The sequence below is a fragment of the Cynocephalus volans genome, chromosome 6, assembly GCF_027409185.1.
Source record: "Cynocephalus volans isolate mCynVol1 chromosome 6, mCynVol1.pri, whole genome shotgun sequence".
Lineage (NCBI taxonomy): Eukaryota > Metazoa > Chordata > Mammalia > Dermoptera > Cynocephalidae > Cynocephalus > Cynocephalus volans.
The window spans coordinates 114185343-114208267 of NC_084465.1; the positions used below are offsets into that span (position 1 = coordinate 114185343).

Here is a 22925-nt window from a genome sequence, read left to right on the forward strand (position 1 = left end):
GCACTCCCTCCCCGAGCTCCGCCCCCTTCTCCCAGGGTGCGTGCGTACCGCCCCTCGCGAACCACCTCAGCGAGGCCGGGGACGCGAAGGAGGGGCCGCGGCCCTTCATTCCCGCGCTTCTCCGGAGGTCCCTGGCCAGGACCCATCCTCACCTACCGAGTCTCGGTCGAAACAACTACGTCGCGCTGGAAACTGCGACGGTGGCAGCAGGCGCACCCCTTCAGCGCTTTCTCAGAGCCCGCGGATGATAACGCATTTGCTCCCGAAGATTCGCGGCACCACGAGCAACACACACGCTTTTTTTCCTTCTATGAGCTTTGTCGAGCGCGGAGGACCTCTCTGCGCATGCGCGGTCCTTCTGCGACGGGCCGCGCTGCCCCTTGGGAAATGTAGTTTTTACTTTAAAATAGCTGAACCTTAATTTAATAAATCAGGGTGCTCCTGTGTTTTCAGTGTCTTCTCCCATTCCCCCAAAGCCTCTATTTAAAACAAAAAGCAAAGAGAGAGAGAGAGAGAGAGAGAGACAGAGAAAGAAAGAAAATGAAAAGCAAGCAGATTGTTGAGGGCAGGAGGGCCAAGGGGGTATATGGGAACTGTATATTTTCTGCTCAATTTTGCTGTGAACTTAAAACTTCTCTAAAAAATAAAGTCTAGGGCTGGCCCGTGGCTCATTTGGGAGAGTGCGGTGCTGATAACACCAAGGCCATGGGTTCGGATCCCTATATAGGGGTGGCCGGTTGGTTCACTTGGGAGATCGTGGTGCTGACAACACCAAGTCAAGGGTTAACATCCTCTTGCCAGTCATCTTTATTAAAAAAATAAAAATAAATAAATAAATAAAGTCTTTTTATTTTTTAAATTAAAAACAAGCAGATCTTTAGACCAAGAAATCGTACTTTTAGGTAATCTTCCCAGGAAAGTATTAAGGATGTGCACATGCAGGGCCGACCCCGCGGCTCACTCGGGAGAGTGCGGCGCTGGGAGCGCAGCAGCGCTCTTGCCGCGGGTTCGGATCCTATATAGGGATGGCCAGTGCGCTCACTGGCTGAGCATGGTGCGGGCGACACCAAGCCAAGGGTTGCATTCCCCTTACCGGTCACAAAAAAGAAAAAAAAAAGGATGTGCACACGCAAACATTTAGCTACAATGGTATTTATCGAAGGCCGTCCTAGTATCTTATGTATTCTTATGTACATATGTATTCTTATGTAGCCCCTACAAAAGTCCACAACTATAAGTTTATTTGTGGATTATTTAATAGACTTGCAAGCTCTATGAAGTCTGGATCATCTGTTTTGTTCACCTGTGTGTTCCCAGTACCTAGCACAGTGCCTAGGACGTAATAGGCCATCAATATTTTTCTGTTCATTAGAGAATTTCAGACTTCGACACAAACTGTTTCAGCGCCAAATTTCATGCATTGTTTTCTTCCATCAAGCTTGCATTTCTTTCTGTGTTCTCTGGCTCAATGAATGGCATAACCATCTACCCAGTCTCAGTTCTACATCCTGCATTTTATAAAGATTATGCTATAAGGGATTTCACAAATTTTGCATTTGTAAAGATCTTAGGAGCTGTTTGTCCTGAATGTCAAATATTGACCCTAGTTGCTCATCAGGAGAGATTTAGGATTTACTATGCGTTTTTAAAATTTATTTCTAATTTATGATTTTTCTGCAATAAACATGTATGCATTACTTGATTAACTTTTGAAAAGGTATTTGAGTGTTGGCCGCATGTAAGGTATAACTCTGTCTTCCCCCTTCAAACCTAAACTTCTCAAAAGAATAATCTGTCTTCAGTTTTCATTTCTCCACCCCCACTCAGCTCAGTGTCTTGAGCCAGCACCCAGCGGTTATCCTTGACATCACCCTTTTCCCTCCCTTCCCATATTCGATCCACCACTAAGTGTGTGCAATATAAAAACATATTTGTTGGGCACTTTACTTTGTATCAGGCACTGTTGAAAATGCTTGTATTCTTTCATATAGCACAATCTATCTACTTTTCATCTCCACCACATCCTCCCTAGTCGAAGGTGCCTCTGCTCTTGCCTAAACTGCAAAAGCTTTCTTTCCTTCTCTTTTTTTTGGGGGTGTGGTACAGGGACCTGAACCCTTGGCCGTGGTGTTATAACACCTTGTTCTGACCAAAGCTTTCTATTTTTTAATGCCAGGTGCTGAAGTTGAGTTAACCATTTCTACTTTATGGCAAACTATCATCACTGAGTTCTGTACTGCCTCTCTCTTGTTTTATATATTTGTGTCCTTTTAACCCTTTTCTCCATTCCTCATCCCTTTGCCAACAGTGTGTGGGAGTGTCCTTGTAAAACGTGTGTTTAGTGTGCATGTATTATAAATCTACTTAAATGGCACTGTGCTATACACCCCATTCTATTTCTTATTTTTTCCACTGGGCACTATGCTTTTAAGACCTGTCCTTGTTGTGTGTATACCTAACCTGTAACTTAGAACAACAATGCACTATTTCAATGCAGGCACCAATATATTAGTTATTTGTTTGTTTTTTTTAAAAAAGATGACCGGTAAGAGGATCTTAACCCTTGACTTGGTGTTGTCAGCACCACATTCTCCCAAGTGAGCTAACCAGCCATCCCTATATAGGGCTCCGAACCCGTGGCCTTGGTGTTATTAGCACCACACTCTCCCAAGTGAGCCACGGGCTGGCCCCACATATTGGTTATTTGGACCCACGATGATGGACCTCTAAATTGCCTCCAGCTTCTGGCTACCACAAACAATGCATTCCTGTCCTCTAGTGGCCTGTGTGAGGATTTCTCTGAGATGTAAATCTGCTAGTGGAACTGAGCCAATCTTCTTAAATAGTACCCCTCATCCATTCTAGCCAGAGTGATCTTTTAAAAATGCAAATGTATTCATGTCCTGGCATCCCTGTCTCCTGTGCCACCTCCTTCTCTCCCAGGCCACTCCCCCTGCCTCTCCACTTCAGCCTCCTTGGTCCTCTTTAGGTCCCTCCTCCCCCCAGCCTCCTCAAATGCTGCCAGGAGCACATTCCCCTCTCTTCTTCACCTCCGTGACTCCTGCTCATCTTCAGATCTCCTCTATTATAATAGAGGATTATAATCTCTCTGTTATAATCTGTCATAACACCATGTAGACCTCTGTAATTGTGACAACATAAATGTCACAATTTTACATTTGTTTGTAACAATTTGATTTATGTCTCTTCTACACTTCACTTCTTAGATCATAAGCTCCCTGAAGGCTGGGCTCATATTTTTTGTACTTGTCATTGTATCTTTAGCATTTATCCGGATGCCTGGCACATCACATAAATTATTTGTTAAGTGAAAGCAAATGAAGGTGTTATCTCTGCTCAGGGAGGGCCAGGGGGCAGGCAGCATCTTGGTGGGGTGGCTGCTGTAAAATTTGGTCCTCAGTTTTGCAGGACCAGAAGTTCCACTGTGTCAGTAACCTCTCAGGATAGACACCCATTGATGCAATTCACAAGAGACTGAGGTCTAAACGAGCCCACCGAGTCATTTGGGGAGACTTTGAAGAGTAGAGCCAACCAGAACACTCCCTCTGCCTGGGAAAGCCACAACATGGCAAAGAAATCTGGGCCTTTCTGCTCTCTCCTGAAATTGCATCCCCTCAGAGCATCACATCTGAAATCCCTTTCCAAAAAACCTTGAACAGTCACAGTCATCTTGACTGAAGGTCTCTTGAGGACACTGAAGAGTAAGTCACATAGCATAACTTCCTAACAATCCCCTTTACAAATCCTTCCTTTCACAAGTCCCACTGCTGAGGGCAAAGCTCACATCTCTCCCTCCTCTTTGCTTTCTCCACCTTCCGGGTTGTGGTTTTGCATGGTGACTTTAGGCACCTTCTAGGTAAAGCCAGCCCCCCATATCTTGGCTTTCCCAATTCATGCCCACCTATCACCCATTTGAGCAAAACAAAAGGCTCACCCTCCAGATCTCACCTACCATGGCAGGCAGGGGCAGGAATTGTAACTATTCAGGATTTAATGGTTTTCTTCCTCTAAGAAAACCCTATCACCACCAGAAGGTGGCATAGTATGCATGGGGTCCAAGGCAGGAAGGGGATGAAACGCATCTTCTCTGCCTTTTTTTTTTTTCTTTTCTTTTTACACATTAACTCTTAAAAATTGCCCATTTTTCCTGCATATAAAAGAGATACATATTGTGAGAATGTCGAACGTGGCAGAGAGCTAGAATCAATAACGCAGAAAATAAAAGTTCTCCATTTCCCAGTCGGGATATAACCACTATTGAGAGTTTGGTACACATCTCATGCCTCAGGGCATATTTTCAATAACTAAAATAAATTTTCTTACAAAGACAATAACATTTAAATAATATAATAATAACAACATGGATGTGCTGTCGCCAGCTCCTGGGCGGTGGTGGGCTCGCACTAGCCCTGGGGGCGGCGGGGGCGGTGGACAGTGATGTCACGGTGCGCTTCCCTCCGTGCGGCAGGAGGTCCTGGCCATCTGGGGGCCAGGGGGCAGCAGCAGTGGCGGGTGCCAAGTCTGCACCCACAGCGCAGCGGGTTCTCCTACCGGCGCGCATAGGGCCAGGTACCAGGAAGGCACTCATACGCTGCAGGGAGACTGCTTGAATACATCGTCCCGGTGTGATGTTTCAGATTGGACAGGCCACCAAGCAGAACTCAAAGATCACCTGACCCACCCTTGGGACCCTCTTGACCTTCCTCAGAACTCCACCTTCGAAGACCAGTATCCTATAGAGCGCCCCAGGATCTGGCCACTGTCCAGAAGTGGCCACACACAGAAGCAGCTAGATGGCATGAAACCTGAATTGTCATCTTGTCCAGGAAGTCTTCATTCACCAAAAATTACAGTGTGATGCTGCCCACCGGGGTTTTCGACGAACAGCTGGGCATTAAAGCCCTTCGTGTACCCCACCCTGGACGTGCCAGAGGGTCCAACGGAGATGACCAGGACCACTCCTGCTGAACCTGTGAACACAGAGGTGACAGCAGCAGACTTCAGACCCCAGTGGCCTCAGCTGGAAACGGATTTGAGACTTGAGACGAGAATCTTCATTGGAGCTAAATATAATTTTAAGAAGACAGATATCTTAATGGGTTTTTTTGTATGTACAATTTAGACTAGTCAAGCTATGTTTACAAAACGAAATTGAGAGGAGAATGTTTATGGTAATAGGAGCTGAACAGATAGCTAATGTGGACCCCTCAGATCTTTCTGAAGCCTAGCTGGGCTCTATTTTTTATGCATGTGCAGGTGTATACTAACCACAGTAGTGTACTAAGGGGCAAAGGTTCTGTAGGAGCAGTTTGCCTTGGCAGGGAGGCTATTTTATAACTGACATGTTGACAATTGATAATGATAATAAAAAGCAGAATGATTTGGGTCACCTAATTATTAAGTTCTGCACAGAAAAGAACCCCATTATTGCCTGCACTGAGGTGGTGGACTGCTCCCACTGCCGACCCCCCCACCCCCAACCCCATGTTTCCTTAAAATCCCTTCCAGGTTTAAGAGTGGCATGACCCAACTGATATAAACTTTTTAGTTTAAATGTAAGTCTGTACCATGAAATAACTATTTCTCTAAAGAGACATTTTAGGGCTGGCCCGTGGCTCACTCGGGAGAGTGCGGTGCTGATAACACCAAGGCCACGGGTTCGGATCCCATATAGGGATGGCTAGTTAGCTCACTGGGTGAGCGTGGTGCTGATAACACCAAAGTCAAGGGTTAAGATCCCCTTACCGGTCATCTTTTAAAAAAAATAATAATAAAGAGACATTTTAAGCAATACACTTTGGAAAATTTGAATGTCTCCACCTAGGTAAGCACGAGCCATGGGTGTTTCCTCTTTTTCTCATATAAGAGTATTGATATATGTGCTGAATTACCACATACTTGCCAATAGATCCAGAGAGACAGGTAGTATTTTTAAAATAGCACTGAACTAGGAGTCAGGAAGCTACCGCCTCTTAAATCCAGAACTAGAATTTTCTCGTACTCTAACTCCTTTGGTTAACCAAGTGCACTGTGTTCTCTTTCCCTTTGGCCTTCCTGGGACACTGTTCTGTGACGTCCTGGTCTATCTGCCCATCCTTACCATCAGCTAGCACACGACCTTCTCAGGGTGTGGCTTCCAAGCCTGGATGAGGCACAACTTGCAGCTTGAACATATTTTTCTCATATACTTATTTTGCTTTGTGACTATTTCCTGCTTGTTGGACACTATCATCCACTATCCTATGAGCTCCTAGAGTACAGGTTCTGTGTTCTGTTTACTTTTATAGTCCCGGCACTAAGCAAATGCCTGGTACAGGGTTAGTACCCTACACATTTGTAGAATGGAGAATGCTAGCCTCTCTGGTCCTTACTTTCATCTTCTGTTAAATGCAGTTAGATTTGCTGGTCTTTATGGACACTTCCAGTAATAAAATTTATTATACTAGATTTTTCTACTACTGTGTTTTATCTGGCCATCTGTATTAGTCTATTTCTGAAATACAAAAGATACTCTCAGTTAGCGATACCTGAATGTGATGAAGAAAGTAAAATAAAATCAGGGTAATGGGAGTAAGGATAACTGGAAGCCTGTGTGATATTTTGCATAGGAAAGTGTACTGATATGCTGGAGACCTGCCTCGTCCATTGCACAGAGCTTCCAGACAATGCAGGTCATGTGCAGTTAGTTCTCTGTGTCCTCAGCTCTGGGCCTGGTCCAAAGCCAGCACTAGTAACTTTTGGAGAAGGAAGGAGGAAGGGAGAGAGGAATCCCTGACAGGGGTGTCTGCACACAGAGCAGGCAAGCCTTGGCCAGAGCAGTGCTTGGCCAGCTATGCTAACTTAGAGTGAGCCCTGGCACTGGGGACAGGCAGACCATGGGGAAGAATCCTTCACCACCTGCCAGCAGCGTGACCTTGAGCAAGACAATCTCTGAGCCTCACTTTCCCTTCTGTGAAGAATGGGGGATAACTACACCGTGTATCTGGCTCTGTGCTAAGCCCTTTCAAATATGGGTGCTCTCTTTGTCCCCCCCTTACAGATGAGCAAACTGAAATTCGGAAGTGTGCCAGCGACCTCTCAACTAGTAACCAGGGAGGCCTGGTGGCCGAGGTGAATGCATGGAACACATGTTCCTCGACCAGGCTGGTGCTGCCCACTAGGGGGCACCTTGGGAATTTGTGGGGGTGTTTTTGGTTGTGACAATCATAGGAAGGGGCACAGAAAAGGGCAGAACAGTCCCACACAGTATTGTCCCACATCCTGCACAACATTTCACTGTCCTGCTAGATATTGATGAAGGTAAAAAACGTATTTATGATAACCTGAGCCTAGAACCTAAATCCCAACCTGCATTTCGATAGAGGAATTAGTTTGTACTACACTCAGTGGTAAGGCCCATCACTTTTTTTTTTCTTTCGGCAGCAGGTCTATACAGGGATTATTGGTTTTTTGTTTGTTTCTCTTTATTGATTATGCATATTCATGGGGTATAAAATTTATTTTTTTATTTAAAAATTTTTAAAAATCTATTTAAATTAAGATTATTTTCCTCTTTCTCTTATCACCTGGTCTGTTATTATTATCCCAACTCTGTTTTTACTCAAGTATTCTTCTGTCATCCCTTTCATTTTCTGGGTGTTGAAGAACTCAGAAATCACCCAAATCTAGAACACAAAAGTTAAATTTAATTCTGGCTCAAGCAAGGGAGAAACAGAAGAAACGCAGCTTCGGGTTAAACAGAGAACAAGGCTGGGTTCTTAGAGGGTTCAGGGGGAGGTTGGAGTTTAGGTTACATTAGACAGAACAGTGTTCTAATAGCTCACAGCAAAGTAGGGGTGTGACCAGAGAATTAACATCTGGCCTGGGCCGAGAAGGTCCTGCCTTGTTGGAAACCAGAATTTTGAAAAAACACATGGAATGTTTTGTCTGCCTGTCTCCCTGCCCTGAGACAGTGGGGCAGATAAGACACGAGTGGGCAAGTGAGACTGTGGCCTCTCTGGGCCAATGTGAGTCACATGGTTCAGATGCATCAGGCAAGAGTGGACTGTTCCATTTTCATGGGCTTCTTATCTGAAGTTGAAATTCATACTAATTCCTGTTCAATGTACATGAGTTTATATTAAATAGGTACAAACATCCGTTTACCTCTTAGTTTCTACCTGAGTATCCATGTTTTGAAATACTTATTATTTTGTTATAAATTAAATTCTGTATGTCTCTATCTTACAGTGAAGACCTTATATTTTTTTTGAAACTATGTGACTAACCCTCACATAGTGCTTACACTGTACTAGGCACTGTTACAAATGCTTTTCCGTGGGTAATCTCATTTGATCCTCTCAACTCTAGGAGGTAGGTACAATTATTATCACCCTTGTTTTACAGAGGAAGAAACTGAGGCACAGAGAGGTGAAGTGACTTGGCCAAGGTCACATAGGAAGCAGTGGATCAGAGGCTTGAATCCAAGGCATCCGGCTTCAGAATCTGCACTCTTGGCCACTCTGCTAGCCTCCCTCTGCGGGGAGGGAGATTACCTAACAACCCCACTTCGGCACATTAAGGGGGCTTTCCAAGATGTTTCTTTTTTTTCTTTTTTTGTGGCTGGCCAGTACGGGAATCCAAACCCTTGACCTTGGTGTTACCAACACCACGCTGTAATCAAGTGAGAAAACTGGCCAGCCCTCAAGATGTTTCTTATAAAGAAGGGGTGTCCAGTGTGACAGGGGTGGAACCACTCACCTGGCACATTGTGTGTTAATATCCCCTCCCCCCTCCTTCTTCACTCCATATTCTGCCACCAAAGTCCTGAATCTGAGCCAGATTGGGATGGATGAGGGTTCAGCTGTGTGGCCAGGACCCCAGGCCCAGAAGGAGCACGTGGCAGAGGGTGGGGGATGGGCAGGAAGGTCTGCCCAGGTGAGGCCGTCTGGTTCCCGTTGGCCACAATCCCAAGGACTGTTTATGCCCAGACCCTGCCTCTTCTCTCCTCCCTGAGGGGCGGGAATCTCCTCTGTGGAAAAACACCAGCTGGGCAAGCCTGGGTGAGAGGAAGGTGACGACAAGGGGGGCTGGCACTCATAGGACCATGCTTTCTCTCTCTCATGACTGGTGTTTACTGGGCTGAGTTCTGGGAAAGGGCCAGATTGCATCAGACAGGGCCTGAGGGGCTGGAGCCAGACTGCGTCTGAGGAGGAGACACAGTCTTATAATTTGGGGCGAGTGCACTGGGAGGGGAGGTGCTTGGTCAGGAAACCAGATGCAAACAAAGTTTTAGAAGACGAGAGTCAGTGAGAGAAAGTCAGACATGAAGGCCACCTTCCCTCAAGCAGCCAGCCCCTCTCTGCAGCCCCCGGGCCCAGAGGACGAGGACCCCAGCCTGGATGAATATGACCTCTACAGCATGGCCCACTCGTGCCTGGGTGAGGCCTGCGCTGCCACCTTCCTGGTCCTGCCACCCCCCACCCCCAACCAAGACCCTGCCTTGGACTTCTCCCCAACCTGTTCCTTGACCCCTCAAATTCCCCCCTTCAAACTCCTCATTCCCTGAGCATGGTCTTCCTCAGCCCTGGGACCTCACACACACACACAGATGGGGAAACAGCTGGCAGGATTCTGACTGCCCCAGAGTTCTGTGGTGACAGTCCCCAGTCTCCCTGCTCTTTCTACCCGCACCACCCCACCGCCTGCCTCTCCTCTGAGGTCCCCCATCCTGCCCCTGCCCACCTCACCTCTGACTCCTGCCCTGCTCACCAGGAGGCAGAGGCCGGAAAGGCCGCACCAAGAGAGAAGCTGCTGCCAACACGAACCGCCCCAACCCTGGTGGGCACGAGAGGAAGCTAGTGACCAAGCTCCAGAATTCGGAGAGGAAAAAGCGAGGGGCACAGAGCTGAGACGGAACTGGAGGTAAGGAGTTGGGGACCCAGACATCCAGTGGAGGTGCCTCTGCCTCCAAAGCAGAGGCCTGAACATGTGCGGTTGGGTGCGGAGGAGGGATCAGAAACCATCGTCTCAACATGGAATAAAATGAGACATATGTTTGACTCTGAATTTCCTAGTGACCAGAGCAAAAGGGGGAAACAGAGCCTTTCCAGTTGGAGGGAAATTTGGTTTATAGAGAGGGAAACTGAGGCCAGAGAGGGCTGGGTCCTTCTCTGGGGTCACAGAGCGAGGGAGTAGGAGAGGCAGAATTGGAACTCAGGTCTCTGTCCCTTTTACCACCTGTCTCCCCACCCCCGCCCCCAGATGAGGCCAGACCACGGATACCACACCCAGCAATGAAGACAGGACCATGGAGGAATTAGGACCTGGGAGCAGGACCAAGGCCGGCTTGCTCTCCACCCCACCCCTGGGACTTACCCCACCTGACTGAGGCTCCAAGGGGCCACCAGTGAAGCACCTCCAGCCCCAGCAAAAGAGCAAGATGGGGAGCAAGAGGCAGGGAATGGAGAGGCAAGAGTCAGGAAGGTACCCACCAAAAAGAAAGACCCGGAAGAAACCGGAGCTCCCCCCGGGGTGGCAGCAACAATAAACAGAAAGTTCAGCAGCTGCAGCTCATGTGTGCTTTTATCCTTGCTCGCTGATGTGTGTGTTTGTTTGGGCATGTTTCTGCCTGCATGTGTCTGCATTTGTATGAACCAGTAAGAGCACAGTATGTGTGTTTGCATTTGGTGTGTGTTCTGGCATCGGGTGTGTTTCTGTGTCTTTGGTGGCCTATGCTGTGAGCGTGTCTTTTTGTTTTTCCATTTTATATGCATGTGTTTGGGTGCATATGTTTTGGTGGTCTCTTATGGAGTGCAGAGGAACTTCCTCTGTTTCTTTGCAAACCTGCCCATGAAACAAACCCCTACTTGGCTCCTATTCATTCTTTTTGATTATATCATGTTCACATAAAACCACGTTTTTCTTGGTGGCTGACTGGTACAGGGATCCAAACCTGTGACTTTGGTGTTACAAGGCTGTGTTCTAACCAGCTGAGCTAACCAGTCAGCCCCCAAACCGAGATTTAAAGCATTAAGGGACTTGCCCTAAGTTACTCTAGGCTCACGTGCAAGGATACTTATTGTCCTCTTGTACGAGGTCCCCATGCCAAGGTGACTGCCAGGATTGGGCTCAGGGAGGTCAGATGGGGGAGGAGGATTCTTACTCAGTGTTATCAATCTCAGGACCAGAGTTTGAGAAGAATGTGGGGGCAAATAAGAAGTGTGATTGAACTGGCTGGTTGACTTGGTTGGTTAGAGTGCAGATTGGAGCTAAGAGGATGTATTGATTGAGATGCAGGTTTGGGCTGCCATAATGAAGAATCAAACAAAACAGGATAGTTATTTCTCTCTCACATAACAGCCCCAAGATTAAGTTCTCCTGGACTAAAATGTCAATTTCATTGTGTTGGGGATTCCAGCTACTTTTAGCTCATTGTTCTGCCACCCTGAAAACATGGCTTCCACTTTGAGGTCCAAGATAGCTGCTCCAGCACCGGCCATCACACTTGCATCTCAGTCTGTGGAGAGGGAGGGCAGAAGAGACCTGGGGAGGCCACACCTATTCATTTCTAAGGGCGTAGCCTAAAAGTAGAACACATCACATCTGCTCAGAGTTTAGTCACATGGCCACGCCCAACTACGAGAAAGTTGGAAAATGTAGTATTTAGCTGCTTAGCCATGTGGTAGCCAAAGCTTGGGCAAGGGCAGGGTTTTATTATTAAAGGAGGCAGGAGAGAGTGAATAGTGGGAGAAATTAGCAAGAAATACTGCCCATATTGGGACTCAACAGAAGTGGGGAAGAAAATCTGTAGGTCTGGCCTTGGACAGAGCCTTTGCCCTTTTCTCCTGTCCCTGCCACGTAAGCCCCAGGCTGCAGAGCTTGGAGCCAATTGTTCTCAGGGACCCAAGAACATCAACAGAAGACTGGGGCACCTGTTAAAGCAGTAACAGATGCACAGCAGACTATGACCAGCTTGGACCTTTAGGGACCTCTATGCATCTACTTCCCCTCCTTAATACGGGCTGAAACCTGACTCCCTGTCTCTCCCACCTGCCCCTGAACAAGCTTCTGTTTTTCCAGTACATTCTGTCTGAGATGACTTTAATCTGACCCATCTTGTGAGGCTCAGCTGAAATGCCTCCTTCTCTTCAGAGTCTTCCCTGGTTTGCTCTCCCTCACCTGTCTCCTGACCCTCCACCCCAGACAGACCCCTCCTCTTGGGTCACATGGCAAACCCAGGCCTGGATCTCACCATCATTCTGGCATACATCTTCAAACCCCTCTTTCCATACAAATGATTTATCCCTTCAATAAATGTGTATTTGATGCCTACTGTCGTACCAGGGCTTGGCTGAAGGTGTGGACTACAAGGAGGGACAGATGGGATCCTGGAATGGTCCCTAAGGCTACTGTCAGCTCTACAACCCATGGGGCAGATGGCAGAAGCAGCACTGGGCAGTAGGCTCTCAGCACAACACAGGTCTGGTGTTCAGCTTCAGAAAATCACAGCAACGGTGCCCATGTTTTGGGCTCCTGCTCTGTGGCAAGTGTTTCATAGGCTTCGCTCCATTTAATCCTTACAATAACTCAATAGGACATACTATAATTCATCTCATTTTTCAGACCAGAAAACCGAGGTTCAGAGAAGTTAAGTAATCTGCCAAAAGTCACATAGCCGCAACCTGTAGGAGCTGGGATTATGAAATCAGGTCTGTCTGCTTTTCAAAGCCTGGACTTTTTCCTTTTTATTACATGCCTGAGAACTATGTACTGACAATGAGGAATTCAGACTCTAGTTAATTTCTGGTCAATTACTCCTCTGAGCCTGGGTTTCCTCACCTGTCGAATTGTAAGACCAGCCTCCCTTGTCAAAAGAGAAAACAAAGGCTGGGAAGTGCTGTGTCCTAGCTAGAGTGGCCACTCCTTTTGTACTGGGGCCTCTGACATTTGCTAGGAGCCCCCACACGCCACCCAGCACTCCTGGCCTCTGATTGGCCTTGCCTGGTCTTGCCCTTCCCTGGCACAGCCTCTGCCTGGGAGGCATTTAAGTGGCATTTCCAGGAACTGTTAAGGCAATTTTTGGAATCACAGAACTTTTGGATCTGGAGAATCCTGTCCAAAATCTCCCTCTTCTGTCTATCCTTTCTTTTTCTTCTCCTTTTTGCATGTAATGTCTGTTGCCCTAATCTTTTGGGTTCCTCCTGAGAACTGGAGAAATCACTGACCTCTCTTTCTCTTCAGGGGTTACAGAAACTTCCCTGTCAGGTTTCCATAACTGAAAGGACCCCCAGCTTCTTGCAGAGAATGGAGAATCTCACGATGGCATTGTTTATTTGTTCTGTGAACATCCTGCTCCTCCTCCACTCATTCCTTTCACAGACCAGCTGTCAGATATGTGTATATTTTTTAAATTTCAGAATCACTCAAAGTTGATTTTCAACTAGAACTCCTTAAAGGAAATCCTAGTGATAGTTACAGTCATTGCTATCATTACGGATGATCTACCTCAGAGTTTTCCCGACTTCATCTTTCACACAGTACTTTTGTGATTTTGGTTAGACTATATTTACTTAGCATTTAAAAATCACCTCCTAGGCTCTCCAGTTAACTCAGTTGGTTAGAGCACAACCTTATAAAACCGGTCATGGGTTTGGATTCCCATACTGGTCAGCCACCAAAAATAATAAAAATCACTTCCTTACCTTTTTTACTCAAGTCTATTTAAAAAGGAAACTGTATAACTACCCCAAATGGAAAACTGCAGTGACATGTCATAATTAGAAATCAACTGTAAAAAGAAACACCTAACTATAACTTTTTAATTTTATTTATTTATTTATTTTTTTAAAGATGACTGGTAAGGGGATCTTAACCCTTGAGTTGGTGTTGTCAGCACCACGCTCACCCAGCGAGCCAACCAGCCATCCCTATATGGGATCCGAACCCGGGGCCTTGGTGTTCTCAGCACCACACTCTCCCGAGTGAGCCACGGGCTGGCCCCCTAACTATAACTTTTTTAAAAAGTTTATCTGCATACTACCTAAGGTGACCTTGTATATAGAGTCACAGGTGTACACACTTAGGGAAACATCCGGTGTGATATTGTGATATCATAACAAATACACATTTACTGTGTGTCCACATATTTAATGTCAGAAGGGCTGAGTGCCCACCGCTGCCACCAGCTAAAGAATTGAACTCACTGCTTTTCTGTTTACTGTCACACAGCACTTCTGACACCAAATGTGTTGGTTTTCTACACCAGGCAATTCTCCAGTTCTCTGCAGACACCTATTGGGTGTCGTACAATTTAACTTTGACACTAACTACTTGAAGTTAGCACAGACCCCACAGGTTAGGGGCTCAGTCCCACAAGCCTGCCCCCACTTTAGATACCAATCGCAAGCTGAGGCCTCCAGTACTTCTGACCCACCAGCTATAAATCTGGGGCTCGTGCGATCCACTCCTTGGGTTGGATAATTTGCTATAACAGCTCACAAAACTCAGTGAAACATTTACTGAGGTTTACTCTTTTATTATAAAGGCTACAACTCAGGAGCAGCCAGACAGAAGAGATGCATAGGTCAAGGTATATAGGAGGTTGGGGGGGCTTCTGTGTCCTCTCCAGGTGTGCCACCCTCCCGGCACCTCCATGTATTCACCAACCCAGAAGCTCCCAAACTGTATTATGGAGGTTCCATTACATAGGCGTGATTGATGAAATCGCTGGCCATTGGTGACTGAACTCAATCTCCAGCCCCTCTTCCCTCTCTGGAGGTCAGGGGTCCCAACCTTCTAACGACATGGTTGGTTCCACTAGTGACCAGCCACCAACCTCTAGGAATCACCTCATCAGTATAAACTCAGGTGTGGTCAAGAGGGGCTTATTGTGAATAACAAAAGATGCTCCTCTTACTCATAACTACTCAGGAAATTAGCTCTGTGCCAGGAACTGGGGTGAAGACCAGATGCATATTTCTCATTACATCATAGTATCATAACCTGTTGTTCATGAGCAAGATACTGTGCCAGCTGCTTTGCATACACGAGGGGCAGTCTCTTTGTAATCACAGGGGAGTTAAAGAAAACACCCATGCCCAGCTCCCACTGCCCAGGATTCTGATGTAATAGGTCTGGGGTGTAGCTTCACCTAACTTACCTGTGCCCTGGGACATGTTATTGTTTACCCTGCACCTAAATGTCCTCATCTGTAGACAGGAGATGAAGATAACGTCCACTACTCAGAATGGTTTTGAAAACTGAAGGAAATTATGTTTTTTAAGCACTTAGCCAGGTACCTGGCACATAAGAAGAAATTAAAAAGGCAACAGAGTAGCGGTTAACAGCATGAGCTCCAGACCCAGAACACGTGGGTTCAAATTTCAGCTCTCTCACTTATCTGTGTAAACTCAGGACAATTACCTGGCCTCTCTATGCCTCCGTTTCCCTATGAGTAAAATAGGAATGCCAATAACATTCAGTATGGGTTGTTGTGATTAAGTGAGTTAATGTTGTAAAATACATAGTAAGTACCATGTAAATCCTTAATTAAAACAACGATACATAAACACAGCCCAGGTGTGGCAGCAATGCGACTCTCTGTTAAATTAAATTTCTATTTCCTGCTCTTTGTCTGCCAGGTGGCAGGTGTCTGATGGGGTCCGTTAGAGCTTTTTCCTCTCCCTTTCCCCAAGGTTTCTCAGGAGCGGAGTCGGGAAGGGACATGGGAGCCTCTTGGCCTTGGCATCACCTTGACACCCTGGCATCTGCCAAAACGACCCCCTTCCTGTCCTTCCTGTCTGCTCCGTACTCTCTACCCACACAGCCCCTGCTCTTAGTCCGTGTCCTCTGGGCCACTTCCCATGGCCCCCTTGCACACCAGGGTTCAGGGGCACCACTGGGGTCTGTCAGCCCGGAAAAGGGGGTACAGTCCCTTCTGTCCTCAGATGTCTCTGGACTATTTAGAAAGAGCAGGACATGGGAGCCCTTTCTCAGTGAGACATCATTTCTGAGTTCTCTTTGTTTCCCCTCCAAATTGCCTCTTTCCTTGACTTGAGGCAATAATTTAAAGTTTGCCCTTCCCCTCCATGCACACACCCCAATCCCGTCCACCTTGCTCTTACATCATCATGATCTTCTGTACCTTGCATCCCCTGAGGCTGTTGAACTAAAAATGAAACTGTAATGACATCCTGCTATGGGTTTTTTGGTTGGTTTTTTTTTTTTTTTTTCTTTTTTGGCAGCTGGCCGGTACAGGGATCTGAACCCTTGACCTTGCCTACTATGGTTTGAATGTTTGTCCCCTCCAAAACTCATGTTGAAGTTCAGTTGCCACTGTAATGGTATTAGGAAGTGGGACTTTAAGAGGTGGTGAGGCCAGAAGGGCTCTGCCTTTATGAATGAACTAATGCCATTATGGCAGGAGTGGGTTCCTTATGTGGGCAATGGGTTTGCTCTTTCTTTGCCTTTCCACCATGTAACGCCTTCTGCCATATTATGATGCAGCGAGAACGCCCTCGTCAGATGCCAGTACCTTGACCTTGGACTTCCCAGCCTCCAGAACTATGAGACAATGAATTTCTGTTCATTAGAAATTATGTAGTCTGTGGTATTCTGTTACAGCAGCACAGCAAGGACTAAAACACCTCCTTTCTCCACAGCAACAAAAGCCACGCAGCCCTCGCCAGTGAAACGGGAATTCAATGAGGGTGAAGGGGCTGGAGAACCCCCCTACCCCCGTGGTTTGTATGCACATTACCCAGCCACATATTTGGTAAATATAGCACTGGATATTTACCAAAGCCTGCAGGAGGGAAAAGATCTGGGTCACGGGTTTACCACTGGCCCAAGGCTAAGCCAAGAGTGGACAGGTATGCTGACACCATGCCCCTGCTTTCTAGAGAGTTCTGTGGCCTTCAGGGAACCCCAGGGGAGTGAGTAATGGAAGGGCCCTCAACGAGAGCCAATAGCCACTGAGTGCCCGTGCTGTCAGCCAGCCTTGGCAGAGAACTCTCCTCAGGGGCTGGAATCAGCACCCGGGGATCTATCAACTAGAAACAGTTTCTTTTCCTTGTAAAGCAAGATTCTCTTTTCTGATCACAAAAGCAGTCGTTGTGGAATCACAAGATAATCCCCAACCTCTGTCCTGTCCTCTATCCCCATGACTGAACATGCCCTCCTTCCAACTTTTGCAAAACATTTAAATTACAAAATTATTGTTCCTCTGTAATCAGTTCATAAAATGCTCATCCCAGCTCTGTGCTATCTTATCCTGTTCTCTCTTTTCTGTAAAACTAGTTTGGAAGGTCTCATTTGTTTCTTAACTGTTTGGGGAAATAATTATATATTCATTCAACAAATATTTACTGAGTACCTACCCTATGCCAGAGGATATTCTAAAAGCTCTGGACACTGGTAACAAGAGAGACACTGTCCTTTCCTCATGGAGCTTACACTCTAGCGGGGGCAGACAAACCAGTGAACAAATAAATAAGACTTCCAGCTTGGCTTGCACAAAGTGTGCGTTTTAACATGCTTGGTTAAGGAAAGCCTCACTAAGAAGGTGGTATTTAAGCAAAAGCCAGAAGGAGGTTTCAGCTATGCTGAAATTCCTGTTTATTTCCTTAAGGGTAGGTAGTAACATCTCACATACTATATATTTTACTTATTTATTTATTTATTGGATGATTCGTTCACCACTGTCTCTTCAGTGCCTGAACATAGCAGTGCTTAGTAAATATTTATTGACCAACTCACTAGACCAACTGATATGAAGAAAATAAACAGAATGAAAAGATTGAGAGTAACCGATGGGTTGGGGGAGAGGCTAGGGCTAGTAAAGGTTTCTTTGAAGAGCCGGTGTTTGAACTGAGACCTGAATGATTACAAAGAACTAAGTGTATGAAAATACGAGTGTTTGTTAGTTATCTGTAAACTGTGGGCTGAGACACACACTTTTGGGTGGTAAACAGATCACTAGAAGTACAGTGTGACAAGCACTGAGTATGGGAAATCAGCCTGATTCGGTCTCGGGAGTCGGGTGTGTTAAAGATAAACACAGTGATGGCTGGCTGGTTGGCTCACCCGGGAGACTGTAGTGGCGACAACACAAAGGTCAAGGGTTTGTCATCCCCATCCTGGCTAGCTGCAAAAAAGAAAAAAAAAGATAAACAAAATGAGATCGAAATTAATGTCGCAATAGTGAAAGGAGTCCAGTGTGATCTGTCTGAACTCAACTCAATTTGTACAGAGGGGTCTGAGCATTTTAAAGGGAGAATGAAGGGCTAGGGAGAGGGTGTGCAGGGGTTCAGTAGACTCAGGCAAGTGAAAAATTACAAAAAAAACGGAAGGGGGGGTTGGTCCATGTGAAACCCAGCTGGGTTTGCTAGCTGGCCCTTACAGAAGTTAGGCTCCTGCCTTCCCACAGAGGCAGGGAGACAGGGGAAGGAAGTTTTGGCGTTGCTGAAATTCGTGTTTATTTCCTTAAGGGTAGGCTGTAGTATCTGACATCACCTGTCTTCGGGTGTCACATTCTTTTGGCAGCCTTCAGTTTTCTCAGGCAGGCACTTTAAAGGGGACTAGGGTCGTCCTAGGGATGTGGCCTTGAGCTGTTAGAAACTATGAGTTTTTCAAGTCTTTGAAGGCCAAGATTGGGCTCAGAGGAGTCTGGCTAGGATTTGGTCAAGGAGGGAATCTTTGTCAGATGGTCAGGAAAGACCTCCTGAAAGAAGATTAGCAAGTTGGTGAGGCTGGAGAGTCAGACACAGGTGGTGTTACAGATCTAAGAAACAAGATAATGCTAAGCTGATGTTTCCTGGTGCCCGACGGTGGAGAACCAGGTTATAATGTTGCTCTGAAGCATCGATTCCACCGTGGCCCTTCCCTCCCAGTAAGTCTCTACCCAGGGTGACCCTGAAAGACAGGGGCTTGGTTTATTCACTTTTGTATCATGTATCTACTGGCTCAGCTAGGAGAGGGGACTTTGCAGAGTATGTACGGGGTGCGCCAACCGAGTTAAATACAGTTTCACAAACTGACATCAGGTTCTTTCCTCCCACCTCAGGTCAGATGATAACATGCAGTCCACCCTGAGAACCACAACTCCCAGCATGCCAGCAGGGATTTTTGTGTGATGCTTGCTGAGAGCCATGATTGCTCAGGCTCTGAGTGCCCTGACCTGGCCCAGTGGCCTTTGTGAGCTCCCAGATGACATCATATCATCATGCCCAAGCCATTGCCTGGCCCCAGGTGGAAGCATTTGGGAACATAGCAGCATAGTAGGGGGAAGGGATTGGGGTTACCGAACAACCCCATTTCCCTGAGAAACCCAAGGCAACAAGAAGGAAATTGTCAGGGTTGGTGGGAGTGGCTGCAGGCTGAGTGACCACAAGCTGGTATGCAGGGGTTGGGGTAGGCTGGAGGTCAGGCAGGGATGCTGAAGATGTCCTCTCTTGTGCTCAGGCCCTCCCCCCAGCTCTCCCACAGTCAGGTGCTGCCCTGCTCCATGGAGGAGGTATGTCCCCCCAGGGGTCTCCTGCAGTTGTCCTGTCAGTAGGCCTCTCTGTCACCATCCTTCCTAAGAGGTTCCCCACTGCCTGTATGACAGAGTCCATATGCTTGAGTGTAGCCTTCCAGGACCTCAACCACCTGCACTGCAGTCTACGTGCCCTCAGGTTCCTCCTCCTTAGGGCTGGTGCCTGGCACTACTTAGGTGCACAATAAATGTTCATGGAGGAATGTGAGAAATAGCCTGGCTTCTCACCATCCCTCTTGCAGGGGCCATTTCTCTTCTCATTTTGGCCTGTCAGAATTCCGCTCATCCTCAGTAGAAACACTTGTCTATTGACCGGGTGGGAAAATTGTCTTTCTTCCTTACAGAGTTTCCCCTATCCAGTCATCCAACAGATTTGGCCCTCCTAATAACCGCATCAGCAAATACAGTCATTGTATTAATCCAATTCCATTGCTTATAACAAAATACTTGGAACTGGGTGATTCATAAAGAAAATGAAATTTATTACTTATAGTTTCTGAGACTGGGAAGTCCAAAGTCCCTCTGGTGGTGGCAACAGTGACCCAGGGTTCTCACATTGCAAGATGGTGGAAGCAGAGAGAGGAGAGAGAGACAGACAGACTCTCTTCTTCTTTTAAAGCCCTCAGAACCATGTACATGATCACCATTTTTAATCCATTCACTACTGCACAGTCCTACAATCCAATCACCTCTTCAAGGCTCCATCTTTCAATTACCATAATAGGATTTCCCACCCTCTTAACAGTCAGAGTGAGGGCTAAGTTTCTTTCTTTCTTTTTTTTTTTTTAAGATGACTGGTAAGAGGATCTTAACCCTTGGCTTGGTGTTGTCAGCACCATGCTCAGCCAGTGAGTGAACCGGCCATCCCTATATAGGGATCCGAACCTGTGGTCTTGGTGTATCAGCACCGCACTCTCCCGAGTGAGCCACGGGCCGGCCCTAAGTTTCTAATACATAGAACTTGGGGGACACAATTCAAGCTTCAGAGAGTTTTGGGGAGACATAATTCAATCCACTTCAGTCATTATCCCCATTTTACAGAAATAGTAACTGAGACTTGAAAGGAAAATGAACCATACAGCAGTCTGGAGGCAAAGCTGGAGCTGGAACCCCCAGGCCAGGGCCAGGGCAGAGACCCTCTTGCAGGACCCTCCCCCAGAGCCTCTTCATGGGAGTGTCCCTCTCCTCACTGAGCCCATTCCCTCCTGCTGCAGTGTGGTCTATTTTGAATGAGAACAGTGTGGGGAGGAGGGTGGGGTGGGGTGCCAGTATAACTTTGCTGATTCTGTTTCAGTCTGCTGGTCCTGCTCTGCTCCCCTCCCCTCCTCCAGTACCAGGTAGGCAGTTGTTTTCTGTGGCTCAGAACAGCAAGGATGGTGGTAAGGATGTTGAAGTCCTCACCAACCAGCTCTGCATGGGGGGTCCTGGTGAGCGGTACCAGTTTACCCACGAGATCTATCACCTGCAGGGATGGGAGTGAGCCACAATGGGTGTGAGTCAGGAGGTGCAGAGCCCCCATTGGGGCTCTGATCTCTACCCCAGCTCCTTCCCTGACAGCCAGGTTCCTGCCTTCATCTACCTCTTTGCTCCTGAAGACTTTCTGGTATTTACTGAGAAAGCTTGGAATGCATATTCCTACTCCTGGATGGGTCAGCAGTACCAGAATTTGGGGGAATGGTTATGAGATTCCTGGTGGGGACTATGTGGAGCCCCAGGGGGCTAGGAGACTTCCTGGGTTCCACACTCTCCTCTCCTTTGTCCTCTCTATGTGTCTCTCTGTTCCCTGTGTGCTTTCGACTTCTGCTGGCCACCGTAGGCAAGGTCCCCAATGCTGGGGAATGTGGAGAGGCGCAGCTGTGGGCCATGGGGTGGGAGGCTGAACAGGTAGGATTTACTACACTCTCAGAATGAATATGGGAAGGATCATTTCTTTATCCATTGAAATGGTGCCAGACTGAAAACCTGGCACCATTTGGACATGGCAAGTCAGGGCAAGGCCTGCTGTCCTTCACCTCTGATCTTGGCTTCTGTTTTCTGGCCCCTCTTCATTTCTTTGTTCATTCATTATAGGCAGTATGGGCTAGTAGTTAGTGGGGTGGACACTTGAGCCAGACTATTTAGGTTCAAATTTCAGTTCTGCCACTGTTATTTCACCTCAGTCTCCTCGTCTGTAAAATGGATTGTTTAGAGGATGACATGAGTTTACGCATGTAAAGTCATAGAGCAGTGCCCGGCGTATAGAGAAAGTTCAGTCAATGCTAGCTGCTATACCAGGCAGCATGGTATAGTGGTTAAGAAAGCCAGACTACCTCGATTCAAACCCAAGAACTGCCACTTACTAGCTCTGTGACCTTGGGCAGGTCACTTAACCTCTCTGGACCTCAGTTTCCTCTTCTGTATACAATGAACATGAATAATACTCCCTACAACAAAGGATTATTCTGAGGAGTAGATGAGCCCATGGTTGAAAAGTGTCTGGCACTGATAAGCCTTAGATTAAATTTTAGTTATAATTCTACTCCATTTAATATAAGCTCCGTGAAGACAGAGATTTCCATCTGCTTCATTCACTGCTGTATCTCTAATGCCAAGAGCAATGACTGGGGCACGCTGAGTTGCGCTCAGTAAATATTGACTGAGGCTGTCGGGTTAGCACAGTTGGTTAGAACCCAGTGTTATAACACCAAGGTCAAGGGTTTAAATCACCATACCATCCAGCTGTCCAAAAAAGAAAAAAGAAAAAGAAAAATATTGACTGAGCATCTCATCTGTTCTCATACTCGTCTTTCTATCTGAAATCCTCTCTGCACTGGCTCCTGACACAGTGATTTGACTTTATTATGTAGTCCGTGATTTTCAACATTGGAAAATCAGTTTTCAAGGGTAAATCAAAACAGGCAAAGGGAACCTGTGCTGTAAGCGGCAAAAGCAGATCTCGAACTAGACTTCAGCAAAACGGAAGATTGACTCGGGAGACTGAACATTTAGGAAGTAGTTGCTTCAGGAATGGCTGGATCTAGGAACTCAAAGTAAATAATAATCAAGATTCTTGCCTCCCTCTTCAGCTCTCAGCTTTACTTTCCCATGCATTGGCTCCTGTCTGAGGCTGCGTCTTCTGTCACAGCAGCCCCCAACAGATTTAAGTTCACATCTTATCAATTTAGCAATCCCTGCAGAGAGAGGGAGAGAGAAAGAGAGAGTGCCTCTTTCCTGACAGCAAATCCAGTGGCTGATTCTCAGTGTGTCACACACCCATCCCTGAGCCATTCACTGTAGTCAGGGGCAGAGAGCACCCTGACTGGCTGGACTTCAGTCTTGTGCCCACCATGGCAAAGTGTCAGCCACTGAGACAGAGGACAGATGACTCCCCAAAGAAAAGTCCACTGCTTTA

At 46.8% G+C, this 22925-nt stretch overlaps 2 protein-coding genes across 5 annotated transcripts in view; one reads left to right on the forward strand and one right to left on the reverse strand.

Annotated features, from left to right (window-relative positions):
* Positions 1-317, reverse strand: part of SGF29 (SAGA complex associated factor 29) — a 29192-nt gene extending 28875 nt beyond the window's left edge. For all 4 annotated transcript variants that reach the window (XM_063100690.1, XM_063100688.1, XM_063100689.1 and 1 more), the window contains exon 1: positions 157-317. The gene's annotated coding sequence lies outside the window, so the exon portion shown is untranslated. The remainder of the gene's footprint in view (positions 1-156) is intronic.
* An 8937-nt stretch (positions 318-9254) lies between these two features.
* NUPR1 (nuclear protein 1, transcriptional regulator) lies at positions 9255-10558 on the forward strand. Its single transcript, XM_063101196.1, has 3 exons — positions 9255-9440; positions 9775-9924; positions 10264-10558. The coding sequence occupies exons 1-2, from the start codon at positions 9326-9328 to the stop codon at positions 9909-9911; spliced, it is 252 nt and encodes an 83-aa protein (XP_062957266.1). The 5' UTR covers positions 9255-9325; the 3' UTR covers positions 9912-9924; positions 10264-10558.
* The last annotated feature ends 12367 nt before the right edge of the window (positions 10559-22925 follow it).